This window comes from Cucurbita pepo, chromosome 7, assembly GCF_057944985.1.
Source record: "Cucurbita pepo subsp. pepo isolate OVF chromosome 7, ASM5794498v1, whole genome shotgun sequence".
NCBI classification, from domain to species: Eukaryota; Viridiplantae; Streptophyta; class Magnoliopsida; order Cucurbitales; family Cucurbitaceae; genus Cucurbita; species Cucurbita pepo.
The window spans coordinates 6,542,333-6,560,290 of NC_141804.1; the positions used below are offsets into that span (position 1 = coordinate 6,542,333).

General features: G+C 34.4%; 1 protein-coding gene across 1 annotated transcript; it reads right to left on the reverse strand.

Annotated features, from left to right (window-relative positions):
- Window positions 1-16,024: 16,024 nt before the first annotated feature.
- LOC111777691 (histidine-containing phosphotransfer protein 1) lies at window positions 16,025-17,347 on the reverse strand. The gene is made up of 6 exons (XM_023657411.2): window positions 17,226-17,347; window positions 17,034-17,146; window positions 16,878-16,946; window positions 16,549-16,620; window positions 16,403-16,475; window positions 16,025-16,319 (listed from the first exon to the last, which is right to left on the reverse strand). The coding sequence occupies exons 1-6, from the start codon at window positions 17,289-17,291 to the stop codon at window positions 16,290-16,292; spliced, it is 423 nt and encodes a 140-aa protein (XP_023513179.1). The 5' UTR covers window positions 17,292-17,347; the 3' UTR covers window positions 16,025-16,289.
- Between the last annotated feature and the right edge of the window lie 611 nt (window positions 17,348-17,958).

Sequence of the window (17,958 nt, forward strand, 5' to 3'; positions counted from 1 at the left end):
ATCCCATCACGAGGGTACGAACGCGTACATCCAAATGGCAGGACCACGATCGTTATGCCCTGCTTAGCGCTGCCGTGACGGTTTTAGTTTTAACGGGTCCCGGTGGGCCCCCAGAGCATGCCCATCGGCTAGGGACAGTGGCCCAGCGGTGTGCGAACTAGCTGGTGAGCCCATACTCGCACGTATGGGCTGCATGTAGAGTATATGGTACACGTCCACGATTACCTGTTAGGATTACACCGTAGGGAAAACGAAACGAAACGATAGGTCCCATCATTTCATTGATGTGTTTGTCGCATAACCCCGATAGGGGGTCACTTACTGAGTATTCTAGAAATACTCAAGCCTCGTGCTACTTTACTTTTGCAGATAAGGGCAAGGCACCCATGTGACAACGACGACGGCATCGTACCCCCCAGGATCGTGGCACATGCATAGGGTAGTTGGTTGTTCTTTTTCCATTTCGTAGTCTAGGCCGAATTTGGTTGCATCATTAATATAGGTTAGTATAGGATGAAATGTATTTGCATAATAAACCTTAGGGTAGAATAAAATATGCATTTTTGGTTTCTGTTTCTTTTCCTTTCTTTCAATTTTCTCTTTTTACCTTGTAACCATTTTTCTCTGATGTAATAAAAGGCGAGTGCGAGTCGCATTAATGAACAGGGCCCATTAAATGTATATTCCGCATTTCAAAGTATAGTAATGACCTTAGATTAGACAGGTAAAATATTAGGGTCGTTACAAAAATCATCCATATAAACCTTTAACAATCATAATATTTACCATCGTGGCGTTATCATAAATATTTCTCTTTGTGCTCTCTCTCTTATTCTTTGTATTTTTCATCTAGATCGAGTATCTGAATTGTGCCATCCTAACAGCTCGTATCAAAGGTAGGAGAGATTCATCACGATTTGTGAAGATGAAAACTTAAAATATTGGAATTAAGAAGTTTGATAGACCTGATTTCAATTTTTGGAATATGCAGTTTGAAGAATATTTGTATCAGAAAGATGTTCACGAACCCTTGCTCAGGGTGAAGTCGGACTCCATTACAACAAAACAATGAAAGCTCAAGGATCGGCAGACTCTAAGGTTGATTTAACATTGTCCAGAAACGTAGCATTCAGCATCTTCAAGGAGAAGATGAAAAATCAAAGAAGAAGCAAAACCACCAATCTTGAGGTGATAATTATCTTGTAAATAGCAAAAGATATTGGGGATGCTTTCATTTTCTGTGTGAACAGTCAGATTAAATAATGAATTTAGGATTTGAAGGCATATTTTCTTTAATTTTCAAGTGATAAGGCAACCCTAATCCTCAGCCCAACGATCCAAGTTTTTGTTGAAGCAAGAACCTTTGAATCAAAGTAATTAACACCTCCCTATACGAAATTTGGATCAACCAAGAGATAAGGCTAGAATTAGATCTTACGATCGAAGATCTAGAAGCAAGATTTGGAAACCTGGTTCTAAATTGAGTCACTCCACAATCTAACTTGATCAAGGCTTGATTGAATGGCTCGGGTGCAATTCTACCACAAGAATTGCTTGAAACTTAGAAATGGCAAATATGATTCTCGGATTTCTAAGGGAAACGTCTCAATTTGAGATCTGAAATACATTCATCCACGAATCTAAATTTTAGATAACATATTGTGGGTATTTATAGTCTCCCGACAAAAGACGTTTGTGGACGGGATTTATTCCCGATCCCCTTTAATCTCCATAAAGAATAAGTCAAATTGACCATTTGACTTTTATATAATTTATCAAATTAAACATAGTTTTTTTTTTTTAACAAATATTGATGTGCTTGACTGGCTAATGGGACAAGTTTGAAATCAATTGAGTTCTTCCACTAGGTTCAAATTTTGTTGTTGACATTTTTCTAATTTATGGGATTTTAAGGATTTTTAATTTCTGATAAAGAAAGAGAAAGAAGCACAAGAATGGAAAAATGGTAAGGTTTTGAAAAAAATAATAACTAAGTCAAAAACTTTCAAAATAATAACTAAGCCAAAAACTTTCATATGATATACAGAACTTAACTAGTCACAAATATTATCAATAGTTAAACTTAGTAGGTAAAAAATATTCTAACTATCCCAAAATAGACCATCTTTATTTAATGTCTTTTGATAGAATCAAATACTTATACTTATTCTTAAGAATTAGTTAATGTCAGACCCTACAAGGAATTTATGAAATATTTCTAATTTAAGAGGTTTTGTCAACAAGTTGATTTCAGATACCAAAAAGGATAAATTAACAGTTCCTTTTGTAAGATATCTAAGAAACTGAAATCTTATTGTGCTTGGAATGTCTATGTAAAACTAGATTTTTAGACAACTTAATAGTTGAAGTATTATCACACAACTTTGTTCATTATGTTTGAGAGTGACTAATCTCTTTGAGTATCTTCCTCATTCAAACAGCTTGACATGCATAAGCACTAGCAGCAACAAACTCAACTTCTGTGGTGTATAAGGTGATTATAGGCTGCTTATGAGAAACCAAGCTACTAGTTCTTCACTCATCATAAACACATAGCCTGAAGTACTCTTGCTATCTTCAATGTCTCCAACATAGTCACTATCAACAAATCCAATTAATATGAACCAAGAGACATCAATCATACAATATACTTCAATGAAGATATGAAGAAAAAGGTTGTCAAAATTATCAAAAGATGTTTCAATTCTGCTACATTGAAGAAGAATAAAGTTTGATTGTTGTAAATTCTGGGTGGGTTACAATTTAGAGTAATTGTATTTCATTATTGTATTTTAAGACTATTTATTTACTTTAGGTTACATTTACATAATGAAATACAATAACTCTAAATTGTAATCTACCCAAAATTTATAACATGAAACTTCATTCTTCTTCCATGTAGCATGAATTGAAACATCTTTTGATAATTTTGACAACCTTTTCTTCACATCTTCATTGAAGTATATTGTATGATTGATGTCTCTTGGTTCATATCAACACGTATGGGCTGTGTGTAGAGTATATGGTACACATCCAAAGTTTACCTGTTAGGACAGCACCGTAGGGAAAACGAAACGAAACGAAAGATAGGCCCCATCATTTCATTGCATGTGATTGTTGCATTTAACCCCAATAGTGGGGTCACTTACTGAGTATTTCTTTAAATACTCAAGTCATGTGCTATTACATTTTTCAGGTTAAGGCAAGGCATTCCTGTACGGCTGACGACGGCATCGCAACTCGAGACCATGACACATGCATAGGGTAGTGGTATTTATTTTCTTAGTCTTAGGCTCGTATAGGATGTTTTTAACTTAAACTCTTATTCATTTTATTTAGTCTTTTGTTGTGTCGTTTTAAAGATGTTTTCGAAACACGTAAGTCCATGGCTGTGTTTTAAGATAAAGGTTATGTTTTATGGAATTTAAATGAAGTCTTCCGCATTCAATGTTTATGGTATGTATACAGTAGCGACCTTAAATTAAGTAGAAAATTTCGGGTCGTTACACATAGAAAGGAAGAACTTAAGGAATTTAAATGTTCCATGAAGAAAAGTTTGATATGGCTGACTTAGGTAAGATGAGATTTTTTCTTGGAATAGAGGTAATACAAATGTTAGATGGTATCTCTATATGTCAAAGAAAGTATTCTGCTGAAATTTTAAATCGATTTGGCATAGAAAATTACACATTATTCTAGAATAGAAAAATTGACAAAGATGAAAATGGTGCAAAAGTAGCTGTACCTTAATATAAACAAATAATGGAAAGTCTGATGTATCTCACAGCCACATATACTGATCTTATGTTTTTTGTAAGTTTGATTAGTTGTTTTATGACATGTCCAACACAACAACATCTTGCTGTAGTTAAAAGTGTTTTAAGATACTTGAAAGGTACTGTAAATTATGGTTTATTTTACAAAAAGGGAGGAGTTAGTGATTTAATTGGATTTGTTGATGGTGACTATGTTGGAGACATTGAAGATAGCAAGAAAGGGAGGAGTTACTGATTTAATTGGTGATATGAACCAAGAGACATCAATCATACAATATACTTCAATGAAGATGTGAAGAAAAGGTTGTCAAAATTATTAAAAGATGTTTCAATTCTGCTACATTGAAGAAGAATAAAGTTTGATTGTTCTAAATTCTGGGTGGGTTACAATTTAGAGTAATTTAGAGTTATTGTATTTTCAGATTTTTTATTTACTTTGGTTACAATTACATAATGGCTAATTATGGCCATTAAGTATGAATGTTACAACTTTTGGAATGTTTTTAATAGTTTCATTTTGAGGCTATATAAAGCCATGTATGTTGTATATTTGTAAGGTAGACTTGGAAAATATAATAAAAGAAGCATTTGTGCTTTTCTTTAGCCAATGGCTAAGTTTCTTTGCAATTCTATGTAGTTTAGATTGCATGTAGAATCATTCAAGCTCGACATGATCAATCTTGCTTGTGGAGTGATTCGAATCTCAAACAAGTGTTTGAGATATTTGATCAACAAGAGTCATTCAAGCTAGATATGATCGATCTTGCTTGTGGAGTGATTCGAATCTCAATCAAGTGTTCTTGCCTTGAGATATTCGATCAACAAGGTAATCTGAATCTTATTCCCCTTGTAGTTGATTCCTTATCTTATCATTTCATTCATACAATATACTTCAATGAAGATGTGAAGAAAATGTTGTCAAAATTATCAAAAGAGGTTGCAATTCATCTCACATTGAAGAGGAATGAAGTTTGATGGTTATAAATTTTGGGTGGGTTACAATTTAGAGTAATTTAGAGTTATATTTTAAGACATTTTATTTAATTTAGGTTACATTTACATAATGGCTAATTATGGCCATTAAGTATGAATGTTACAACTTTTGTAATGCCTTTAATAGTTTCATTTTGAGGCTATATAAAGCCATGTGTAACGACCCGGGAAAGAAAGAAAGAAAAAAAAAATATATATATATATATATATATATATATATATATATATATATATAATAAATAAATAAATAAAGGAAAACGAGAAAACGAAAAAAAAAAAAAGAAAAAAAACTCAGTCGCCGGAAAACCCGCGAGTTTTCCGGCGACCGCCGAGTTTCGCGGAACCCACGCGAAACGACGGTCACAGCATGCCCACCCTCAGCCCACGACACCCAGCATCTTCAGAACACCTGCAAAGGGAGAAAAGAGAGAAAATTTCGAGAGAGAGAGAGAGATTTCGAACAAACGTCGGCGAGTGTCCAGTTTCTCCGACGAGCCCTCAAACCACCCTCAAACCGACACCAAACGACCTGTTACCACCATAAGAGGGATCCCTAATGAAAGCACAATAACTTAGGGTGCGTTTTGTGTTATTTCGTAAGCGTCGTCGTCGGTAACCGAGGTCGGAAAATTAGGTTTCTTAATCGATTCTTAGATTTGTGGCTTTTAGGAGCTTTTAGGCCGCAAAACTCCCAGAAAGGAAAGAAGGACGACGAACAAAGAGGAAAAGGGAAGGAAGAGGACCAAAATCGACAACGGAAACGCCGCGGGAAGGAGAGAGAAAGCTCGCCGAAAAATCGGCCGAAGTCGGGTAAGGAAGACGAGATCCACGGTTCCAGGTCAACCCGAACCCAGAACCCGGGAGAGCCAGCCCGTTTCTCCCTTGGCCTTTGCTTCGGCCCAGCCCAACTACAGCGGCCCAAACCTCAAACAGGCCCAGAAGCTACGGTTCAGTTGAACCAACCCAGACTAGACCCACGGTCCAATTGAGCCGGCCTACAAACAAAACACTTGCGGCCCAACCCAGTAAGCCGAGGCCCAACGATTAGTCTTGGCCCAGTAGCCTTCCACAGCCCGCGACCCGAACCACGACCCGAACCAGACTGCGACCCGCGCTTCGACCCGACACTACTGCTCGATGTGGCTCTCTCTGTTGCCGCCACGTGTCACACAGCGGTGCAGGCAGTCCCTCGGCTCGGCTCGGCACAAATGACTCGGCTCCCTCCGGCGGCTGTTCGGCTCGGCTCACCTATTTTCAGCCCGATTTCCACTATTTCGACCCTCCCGGATTTGTTTTCGGCCCCGATTAAGGTATCCGAGGTAGTTTTAGAGCCGTATTTCACATTTATTAAATTATAGGTAAATTAATTGTGAAATACTAACAGAAAGTGGTGAACGGTGTGATAGAAAACAAACCCCGGCAACGTAGGAAGCAGCTCTCAAGGAACGGGAGCTTACGTTTAGCTATTTAGGGAGTACTTCGGCCAAGGCCAACCAAGTAAGTGGCCTTACTATAGGATAGGCTAAATAATTGTATGAGTTATGATGATGTGTGGATTATGATGCTTGATGATATGTGCGGTATATACATATTTTGTTGAGCAACGCTTGATATGTTTGACGCACGTTGTGGCATTATGATGAGCATGATGATTGCATGATTTTTACCTTAATATGATGATGTTTTCCATATTGAGCATGCTAGATGATGATGAGTGCCATATTGCATCATGTCGTTAGATCAACGTAGGACACAACCCAAAGAGCATGAAAATGATATTAATATAAAAATCCACGAGTATGCGTTACCTAGAGTAACAAAGAGATGAGACTAGAGGGTTGTGTCAGCAGAGACATTACGATGGATTTAGAGGGACCTCATGCATTTTGTATGTTCATAAGCATAGGGCTACTTCCCCTAGAGATGATGAGTGCGGACGCGCACCTTATGATGAGCGCGAATGCGCACAGGTGCGAAAGCACACAGATGAGGGTGTTCATGAGGCGCATGACACTATGGGGTTTCGCTGACCTCCGGACGTCACTACAGATTAGTTTGACCAGAGGGTCCAAGGGGTGTGCGAGCGCCCTGGGGACTCACACTCGCACGTGTGAGTCGTGTGTAGGGAAGTACTACACATCCAATTTGTCCGAGACTGGAGGCCACCCCTAAGATGATTAGAGATAGGTCCCTAAATCATGATTGCATGTGTTTGCATTTGCATGGCCCCTATAGCGGGGCCACTTACTGAATATTCTTTGAAATACTCAGGCCGTGTGCCACATCATTTTTCAGGTAAAGGCAAGGCGCACTTGTACGGAGGATGGCGGCATCGCGAACAGAGACTGTGGCACGTGCATAGGGTAGATTCATATTTAAATTTCTAGTCTTAAGTTAGAATAGGTTGTTTTGCATTTCATTGTTTTAAATTATTTTGTATTTGTTTTTGTTTTCTCTAAATTTCAGTATTTCATATTTAAACACGTAAGACCATGGCTGTGTTTTCCAGAGAAGAAGTTGTTTTAAACATTTTTTGAAGTTTACGTTATCAACTATGTTCATGTAAGAGTTATATTTCCGCATTATAGATGAGCATGAGACGTTAGTAGCAACTCTGAGTATGTGGAAATTTAGGGTCGTTACACCATGTATGTTGTATTTGTAAGGTAGACTTGGAAAATATAGTAAAAGAAGCATTTGTGCTCTTCTTTAGCCAATGGCTAAGTTTCTTTGCAATTCTATGTAGTTTAGGTTGCATGTAGAATCATTCAAGCTCGACATGATCAATCTTGCTTGTGGAGTGATTCGAATCTCAATCAAGTGTTCTGTCTTGAGATATTTGATCAACAAGAATCATTGAAGCTAGACATGATCGATTTTGCTTCTGGAGTGATTCGAATCTCAAACAATGTTCTTGCCTTGAGATATTCGATCAACAAGGTAATCCGAATCTTATTCCCCTTGTAGTGATTCCTTATCTTATCATTTGGTATCAGAGCTTCAGGCTCAAGACCGGATATATGTTTCCTTTGCATTTTTTTTTTCAATTTGATTTTTATTTACTTTCATGTTTTTAGATTTTAATCGACCCAGAGTTCAAAATTCAATCTTTGTTCTATTCAAAATTTTGAGAGGTGAGATTGAGAGCTTCATTTGTGTAAATGAGTGCAAACAGAGTGGCCTAAAAAAAAATCCTTGAGTGTATACACATGAGAGATTGTTGTGAGGGCCTTTGTATTTTCATATCTTACGTTTTGCAGCAAAGTTTCACAAATAGATTCGAGGACGAATCCTCTTGAAGAAGTGGAGAATGATATGAACCAAGAGACATCATTCATACAATATACTTCAATGAAGATGTGAAGAAAATGTTGTCAAAATTATCAAAAGAGGTTGCAATTGATGTCACATTGAAGATGAATGAAGTTTGATGGTTATAAATTTTGGGTGGGTTACAATTTAGAGTAATTTAGAGTTATTGTATTTTAAGACATTTTATTTACTTTAGGTTACATTTACATAATGGCTAATTATGGCCATTAAGTATGAATGTTACAACTTTTGGAATGCCTTTAATAGTTTCATTTTGAGGCTACAAAAGCCATGTATGTTGTATTTGTAAGGTAGACTTGGAAAATATAGTAAAAGAAGCATTTGTACTCTTCTTTAGCCAATGGCTACGTTTCTTTGCAATTCTATGTAGTTTAGGTTGCATGTAGAATCATTCAAGCTCGACACGATCAATCTTGCTTGTGGAGTGATTCGAATCTCAATCAAGTGTTCTTGTCTTGAGATATTTGATTAACAAGAATCATTGAAGCTAGACATGATCGATCTATGATATGAACCAAGAGACATCAATCAATTGATCATACAATATGCTTCAATGAAGATGTGAAGAAAATATTGTTGAAATCATCTTTTGATAATTTTGACAACCTTTTCTTCACATTTCATTGAAGCATATTGTATGATTGATGTCTTTTGGTTCATATCAATATACATAACACATAGGAAGCATATCGATCCACAGACAATTCACACATATCAATATATATGACACGTGCAGAATCACAGGGCACGTGTCAACATCAAATATAACCATGCCGATAGTAAGGTCACTTACCTGGCTAGCTTAAGTCGTTGTCATGAATATATCTTTAATGAAAGTTCGATTCCGTCTTTTGAAATCCGAGTCAACCTATATGAGCTCATGACATTAGTTTGAGGTTTAGGTTTGAACTCTACAACATTATTTCTCTAATTTACATTGGTCCATTGTTAAGAGTCTTAAAATGTTGTATATCTATAATTATATTTTTAGTAAGAATCTTATTTTTCATGGTGACTGTTGTATAAGAAAATAGATAAGTTATTTCAAGTTATTCTCGGCTTACTACTCTCTCTATTTAACCTCTGCTTTTACCTTTTCTTCTTAGTTTGTGGTTTTTAAGCTATTTCGAGTTATTCTGGGTTTTACTACTCCTGTATTTACCCTCTGGGTTTACCTCTATATTTAGTTTGTGGTTTTTAATTCCTTTTAGTTTGTGGTTTTTAATTCCTTAATCTTCCTTCTTTCTTTCTTCTTTTTTTTTATCAGTTGCATTTTAATTCTGTTCTCATTGGTCATTCTATCTTTAATCTATTCATTTTGCTACTGATAAAAATTTAATCTAATATTACCGATAGGTTAGTGGGGAGGAGTGGGGAAATGTTTTTTTTTTTAATTAATTAATTAATTATTATTATTATTTTAACTTTTTTTTTTATAATTGTTTTTATTTGTTTATTTGTTTATTTATTTTTGGGCTATTACACTGTGACTCGAACACAAGGCCAAGACTTGTGGCAGCTGCTTCAAAGAAAATCCCACAAGTTCTTCCTTGAGTGAATTTCATCTCATGATATTATGTTCACAACTCCTTATTTGGTCTAGTCTCCAAAATCGAAGGCAATAAATCAACTAAAAGAGTCATTCTCACCCATGCAAATTAAAGGACAAACCCTCACAGGCTCTTCATAACTCACTCTAAGATTAAGATTGAGCCGCGTATGATAATCATGTAAAATACTAATCTTCTCAATTAACAGATTTATAAGGAGAGATTAAATATTTTTTGGTCAAGTCTTATACAAACTCATTGTATGGGTACCCCCACTTACATGTCTCCACATGAACAATTTGGATCAAGTCATTTGTAACTATAAAAAAGTGGGTCTTATCAATAGTGTTACTAGATAAGGCCCCCAACCTTATTCATATACTATAGATTCCTTAGGTTATTACTTGAACACGATTCTCTTATATGTCAGGTTCAAAATTACATTAATAACCTTGGATTTTCATGACATGGATAATAATTTAATTAGAAATAAAATAATAAAAATTATTGTTAGAAACTAAATAATTAATTACGAGGCTTTAGGGTATAAATCCCAATGTCATCATCTCTAGTAAATAAAAGATTATCAACATAAATGTATCTATGTCATGTGCATCGGGATGCTTATCCGTTATGTTATATTAGTATGGATGCGTACCTTCAATATTAATGTTCGCCATAATATCATGCGAGCCTTTCCTTTTTGGTGGCATCTGATGACGCGTTAGCATATTGTGCCCGACCAAGTTAGACCTAAGAAATATGTAAACGAGCCCGCCTGGTGAGTCAACGTGTGCATGCATGGATCGTGTGTGAGGAGTACTATACATCCAATCCTATCTGAAATTGAAAGAGTCCATGGTCATGTTGCGGTTTTAAAAAATAGGTCTCATCATTATATGTATGTGATTACATTATTAACCCAACAGTATGATGACTTACTGAGTATTCTTTACGAATGATGGTGAATGTTGGAATGGCAATATAAGTTAAAGATAGGATAGTAGTATTTATTTTTTATTTAATGATACGTGGATCTTTATTTTTGCATGCAACAACTATGCTATTTCTATTTTCTTGTTTTAAACTTGATGGGGATGTCCATGACTTCCTTTTGAAAATGTTTTATTTTAATTTTTTTTGCATATGTTAGTTAAGGCAAAATCACGTCTAAATAAATTGTAAGTACCAATAATATCATGTATATAAGTCATAAGGATAACATGACCAAATGAATTACTTAAATTCTGGAAGTTTATAGTCATAGACATTAGGGGCAATATGGTCATTTTCTACCTAACTTATGGTTTGAGCCCCAAACATAATCCAATGGTCACGGAATGCTACCAGTCCCTTAAAAGTCATTAATTTAGGTCATATATAAATTTGTAAGATCAGTGCCAAACAATCGATTAAAATTGGCTAATAATATTTGTTTAAAACTAAATACAGAATAGGAGGGAAGATTGAAGAAAGATTTGGTGAACATAATTTAAAAATAGGCAAGAAATTCCATTAAATTTTGTCTAGTAACCATATATTCCCTACAATTGTCGTAATAGAAAATAAGATATTTAGTGAAAATAGCATTTTAGATATATATATATATATAACATTTCAAGACTTTTAACAATAGACCAATGTAAATTAGAGAAATAATTTTATAAGTAAAAACTTGAAACTGACGTCATGGGCTCACATAGGTTGACTTGGATTTCAAAAGACAAAATTGAACTTTCATTAAGGATATATTGGTGATAACAACTAACCAGGTAAATAGCCTTACTATCGGCATGATTATATTTGATGTTGACATGTGCCATATATATTCATGTGTGTGAATTTTTTGTGAATCGATATGCTTATGATATGTTATAATATTTATGGTACGATGTGTTCAATGACATGTTTGAGATAGGATACGAGAAAGATGCACTAAATGTAATGTAACGATAGGAGTAAGACATGTTCATGAAACGTTAAGGTTAGGTTACGTATCGAAATGCTATGGTATGAGAGATAGATAACAACGATATGGTCACGATCGATTGATAAAAGAATATGATTAGGTTGTGGGTAGAAAGGGATAAGATTATGATAGATTGATAGAACGATAGCGTTAGGATGCGTTCCTATAATGTTACGACTAAGGTACATTCAAGTAACAATACGATTGTGATATGTTTAAGGACGTTAAGGCTATGATAAGTTAGGGAAATATATGACCACAAAATGTTTATGATATAATATGATTATGATAAGTAATGGGAAGAATATATATATATATATATATATTTTGTGATATGATATGAAAATGATATGAAATACGTTATGGTACGAGACATGTGATCGATTGACATGTTTATGATATGATATTTTGTGATGTGATATGTTATGTTTAGATTGTTTTGTGTGACCATATTGTATGAGTCGCACGTTATGAAATGATATGTTAAAAGCATAGAGCATTATGTTATGTCTCCTAAATTGTATGTATACAACATGTTATGAATGACATGATATCACGATAAATGACATGAAATATATGATATGAATGTAAGACGATTGCGGGTTATATTTAATGATGTCGAAAATGGAAAAATATTGGGACCTCATGCATTATGTGTGTTCATGCATTGGGGGATACCCCTATTTCACCACGATGGTACGGACGTGAACACTAATGGGCAGGGGGTACGATCATTATATTTTACATAATGTTGTCGTGACGGTTACTAGTTCTAACGGGTGTCTGGCCTAAGGAACTCCCAGAGTATGCTCCCCCGACAAGGAAGGTGGCCCAGCGGTGTGGGAACTGACTGGTGAGTCCATACTCGCACGTATGGGTTGTGTGTAGAGTATATGATACACATCCAAATTACCCGTTAGGACAGTACCATAGGAAAATAGATTGAAAGGATAGGTCCCGTCATTGCATTCGCATGTTCTTGTATTTAGCCCCCAATAATTGGGTCACTTACTGAGTATTTCTTTAAATACTCAAGCCACGTGGTACTTCTATTTCAGGTTAAGGCAAGACATTCCTGTACGGCTGACGACGGCATCGCAACTCGAGACAATTGATGCATAGGGTAGTCGTATTTATTTTCTTAGACTTAGACTAGGATAGGATGTTTTTAATTTAAACGTTTATTTATTTTATTTAGCCTTTTGTTGGGTCGTTTTTAAAGGTGTTTTCAAAACACGTAAGTCCAAGGCTATGTTTTAAGATAAAGGTTATGTTTCATGAAAGTTTAAATGAAGTCTTTCCACATTCAATATTCATGATATGTATACAGTATCGGCCTTAAATTAAGTAGAAAATTTCGGGTCATTATAGATCTTCACGAACCCTAGTGGGTGAAACTAGATACCATGATCATGGAGCAGTAGAAGCTCAAGGACCGACAGACCTTAGGGTTGATCCGATTGACGTTGTCCAGGAACGTGACATTCATCATGATCAAGGAGAAGACAACGTCAGATCTGTTGAAGGCGTTGTCAAATATGTACGAAAAACTGTCGGCTATGAACAAGGTGTATTTGATACAGAGATTGTTCAATCTATAAATGTCTGAAGGTGGATATGTTGTTGATCATATAAAGAATTCAATATGATTGTCAATCAACTGAATTTGGTGGATATTAATTTCGAAGATGAAATTAAAGCATTGATTTTGATGTGATCTTTACCCGAGTCGTGGGATATTGTTGTTGTCGCGATCAGCAGTTTTGGAGGATTTGAGAAACTGAAGTTTGATGAAATTCGAGATGTAGTTCTCAATGAAAGTATTCACAAACGAAAATTGGAGATTCATCCGGCAATGCTCTCAGTGTTGATCGAAAGGGAAGAAGTAAATTAAGGAGCCCAAACAAACATGGGCGATCAAAATCAAAGAACCAGGAAAAATCTCCAAACAAATCAAACGTAAAGTGTTGGAGCTAGCTAACCCATGATACCTTAGAACTTCACTTGCATTTTTTTTGGTTTTGGTCCATCATTGATTGCTAAAACTTCCTCTTCATCTACTTCTACCCCAATTTTACCAATTATGAAGTCAAGAAAGTTAATTTTTTCCGTGCAAAAACTACACTTTTTAAAATTAGCATAAAGCTTTCTCTTTTTTTTTTTTAAGAGTAATCAAAATTGACTTAACGTGCTCCACATGCTTAGGCAAACTCTTCGAATAAATTAAAATATCATCAAAATAAAGAACAACATGTTTTCCCAAATATTCTCTCAAAACATGATTCATTAAGCGCGTAAATATACTAAGAGCATTAGTCAACCCAAAAGACATAACAAGTCATTCATACAATCCAAACTTAGTTTTGAAAATTGTTTTCCATTCATCTCCTACATGCATTCTAATGTGATGATATCAAGATTTCAAATTAATCTTTGTAAATAGACATGAACCATGCAATTCATCAAGCATATCGTCTAGCCTAAGAATAGAATGTCGATATTTTACAGTGATTTTGTTGATGGTTCTACAATCAACGCACATGCGCCACGTTCCATCTTTCTTTGGCACCAATAAGACTGATACAGAACATGGATTCAAACTTTCTCGTATATAGCCCTTCTCCATGAGCTCCTCTACTTGTCTCTTAATTTCTTTTGTCTTAGTTGGGTTGGCTCTATAAGCTGCCCTGTTATGAATGACAACTCCTAGAATGAAGTCTATTTTATGTTCAATACTCGTAATGAGAGGTAATCCTTTTAGGTACTTCATCTTGGAACACGTCCTCAAATTCCTATATTGAAACGCACTAGGCAAAGACAAGTTGTTATCGTTAGAGACCAAGCATACTTTTTGTAGTATTTATGTGGTTGTTTTTTTTTTTTTTGTGAAAATATTGTCCTTCTAACCTCTCGGGTCAAACAACCTACTTTCTTTCCTTTTTTTTCTAATTTCATTCTCCTTTTCACTATTTTTTTCTCTCAATTTCATTCTTCCTCGTTCTTTGACAGTTAGGACGATCCAAGAGTCCAAACCTATTCTCCTCCATATTGTGAGGAGGTCTCATGGAGGGACCATGGTCCGAAAGTGCCTTCTCATGGCTAGATTATAGTACCAACGGCAATTTCTCCTTTTCTTTCCTTTTTTTTTTTTTTTCTTTTATTTCATTTTCTTTTCTTTCCTCACTACCCTCTCATCCTATCCTGCTCCATTAGGAAATGAGGCTGAAATGACAAAAATACCTCACCAGATTCACTTCGACTATTTTCTAAATTTTTTAATATCTTCTTTTATATTTTTTTGGATTCGGTTCTTTTTCTAAGCATTTTTCTCTTTTATCTTAAAATTCATTTTCTAATGCTTTCAATAAAATTTTGGAAGTTCGAGCTTAAAAGAAAATTGAAAATTTAATTCTAGTTACGACATAGGGGGAAAATCGAAAATTTTATTCTAATCTCTCAAAATATTTTATGGAAAAGATTCAGAATATGGGAGCAAGAAATTAAAGGCTTGCTAGAACTTTTTCCCTATTTCCTTAATATAAATTTCCAAATGAAATGCTTATTTCTAATACTTTTTCCAACTATTATCGGGCCAATTAGAGGGTGTGGCCTGATTGTTCGAAATTCTAAAATCAACATTCAATAAAACTATTCATACTTATCATATATGAAAGGAATAAATTTCATTATGTCAACTGTCCAAAATGGTAAGCTTATTGAATCGGTTATCATAACTCACTTATATTAAAATCGAGTTATAGTATTTGGTCCAATTTTATACAAATTAAATATTTTTTAGTCCAACTTTATACAAACTCATAATATATGATACCTTCCCTCACAATTTGAATCAAATCATTTATGATAATTACAAAGTGGTTCGTGTTAACACCTATGTCAAATATACATATGGTTTAAGATTACACTAATAATCTTAATTTTTTTTTTTTTTAAGTCAACTATATGTTTTTCTTAGGATCCTTCCCTATCTAATTTTCTTATATAAGATAGTATTAAATTATAAATTATAAATAAGATAATTAATTATGAGATTTTATGACATAAATTACAACCCGCCTTTATTAAGGCACTATGAAATTATAATTGATAAGATAATTAATTTATATGTATAATTATATATATATAATTATAATTAAAAGTTTTTTTAATTGAATTAGTTTGAAACTTAAAATTAAGTAATTTAAGTATATCATATTTACAGAATATATAAAAATATATATAATAAGAATAAGATAAGCGGATAGCGGGAATCAAACCCGCATCATTAGCTTGGAAGGCTAGGGGTTATAGACGTTGATTGGTAAAATTATTTTCAAAATATAACTTAATTTTGAAATTTTTTCTTAAACAAAATCATACAACAAAACAAATAAACACATCAGTTGGATCAAGGGCTCATAAACTTTATTTCTAAAATTCCATCAGATCTAAAAGAAGAAATTCAATTACTAACCTCACGATAAATAAATCAGGTAGAAAAAATATTGAAAGCATTCGAATTAGAATTGTTATCCGAAGAGGCTTGCTTTACACAAAAATCAAAGCTATCAAAAGAAGAAAGAAAAAAAAGAAAAAAAAAAAAAAAGAAATCAAGCCTTCGCCATGTATTATTATTATTACTCTATCACGCTGGACTGTGCGGTTTCTTCATTCACGAGATCGGATTGTCCTCTCCGCCTGTGTTACCAATAACAGTAGTAATATAGCATCAATGTATATGAGATGCCTATCTATTAAAGCAAATCAAGGATTTCAAGAACCTGCAGAATGTGGTGGAAACAGTCGCGTAAAATGTAGTATTCCCAGTTAACCTTCTTGTAGGCTTCATTGCAACTGCAAGCAATTAATAAAATATGAAGATTTTATTTCCTTCAGATACGCCGAAATCAACGTACGACGCCCTTACCGCTCGACGTCGCTGGTCCCGCAAGAGCGTTGCAGCTCTGCACAGGCTTCTGCCACTCGCTTTCCACCGAGGCTGTTATGTTGTTACACATCACCATCCGTTAATTCCGCTCTATTTTCGTACACATCTTTATGAAAATAACATTATTCAACCTAATCACAGAGTTCTCTTAAGAAATTGAAAAACGCCTCCTCTATTTATTCAATCCAAACAGGCTGATTATGATGATGGATCTAGATTCAACAAATTTTTAGGAACGATTTCTAGTGCAGAAATACGGGAGAAATTACTCCGATTCTCATAAACTAAAACGGAATTGAGTGAATTACCGAGCGGCGTTTCCCTTGATTTGTTCTATGATGGTTGCCAAACCTTGAAAATCCACATTCTCGTTTTTCCTACAGGAAACAAAAGATTGAAATCGAAGAGGAAAGTAGAACTACGCATCGATGAAATGCGAAATGTGTAGGGATCCGAATCGTTACAGAGATTTTTCGACTCTATCTAGCTTTGGTTCGGCATCATCGCAAAATAGAGCCAACATATTTCGATTATCGTATAAATTTCCAAGGCTGCTGAAGTTTTCGTCAAGAAATCCCTGGATAAAACACGGAAACTCATCGTCTTAATCCGATAACTGAAGAGAAAAACAGAGAGTTTGGATTGAAGAGGATGACCTGGTCGCGCAAAGCATTGATGAACTTGTTGAGCATGTGTCTCTGAGGATGTTCGGCTTCCGACATAATTTGTTTTCGATGGATCGATTCTTCTTCCAAGTCTGTTTCCGAAAATCACACACAGTTTGCAGATGATCACAGCAGCTTATAAACATCTGTATTTATAGTGAAAAATTACAGCTTCTAAAAATAAGATTTTAAATTCAAACCTAATAAATAAATAAATAAATAAATAAGTAGTTAGAGAGAGACTGAAATCTGTTACACATTGAAATCGTCTTTGGCTAATACGAATTATTTTTTTTTATATTAAAATTATCCTTTTTAATCGTTGTTACTTATTCTATTTTTTCTAGTTTTAAAATAATTTTTAATAATTTTATTAAAACCTTTGTCAAAGATAAAATTATTTCTTTTTCTAATTTATTAGTGTAATAATCATACATATTTTATTCATAGATTGAAGTAATTCATTAATTAATACCAAATTGAAAATGTTAAAATTATAACATCAAATTGAAATCAAATGAATTGCAAAATATAAGAACTTTGGGTTATTTTTCAATTAAAAAATTGAAATAAATGCAAACTATATGAATAATAATAGTAATGATAATTTGATTAAATAGAATAAAATTCGAATTTTTAGAAAGAAATAGGAAATCGTTACAAAAGTCCGACAGACCATCAATAAACTAACCATGACAAGTTGAAGAATTATAAGTATTTATGT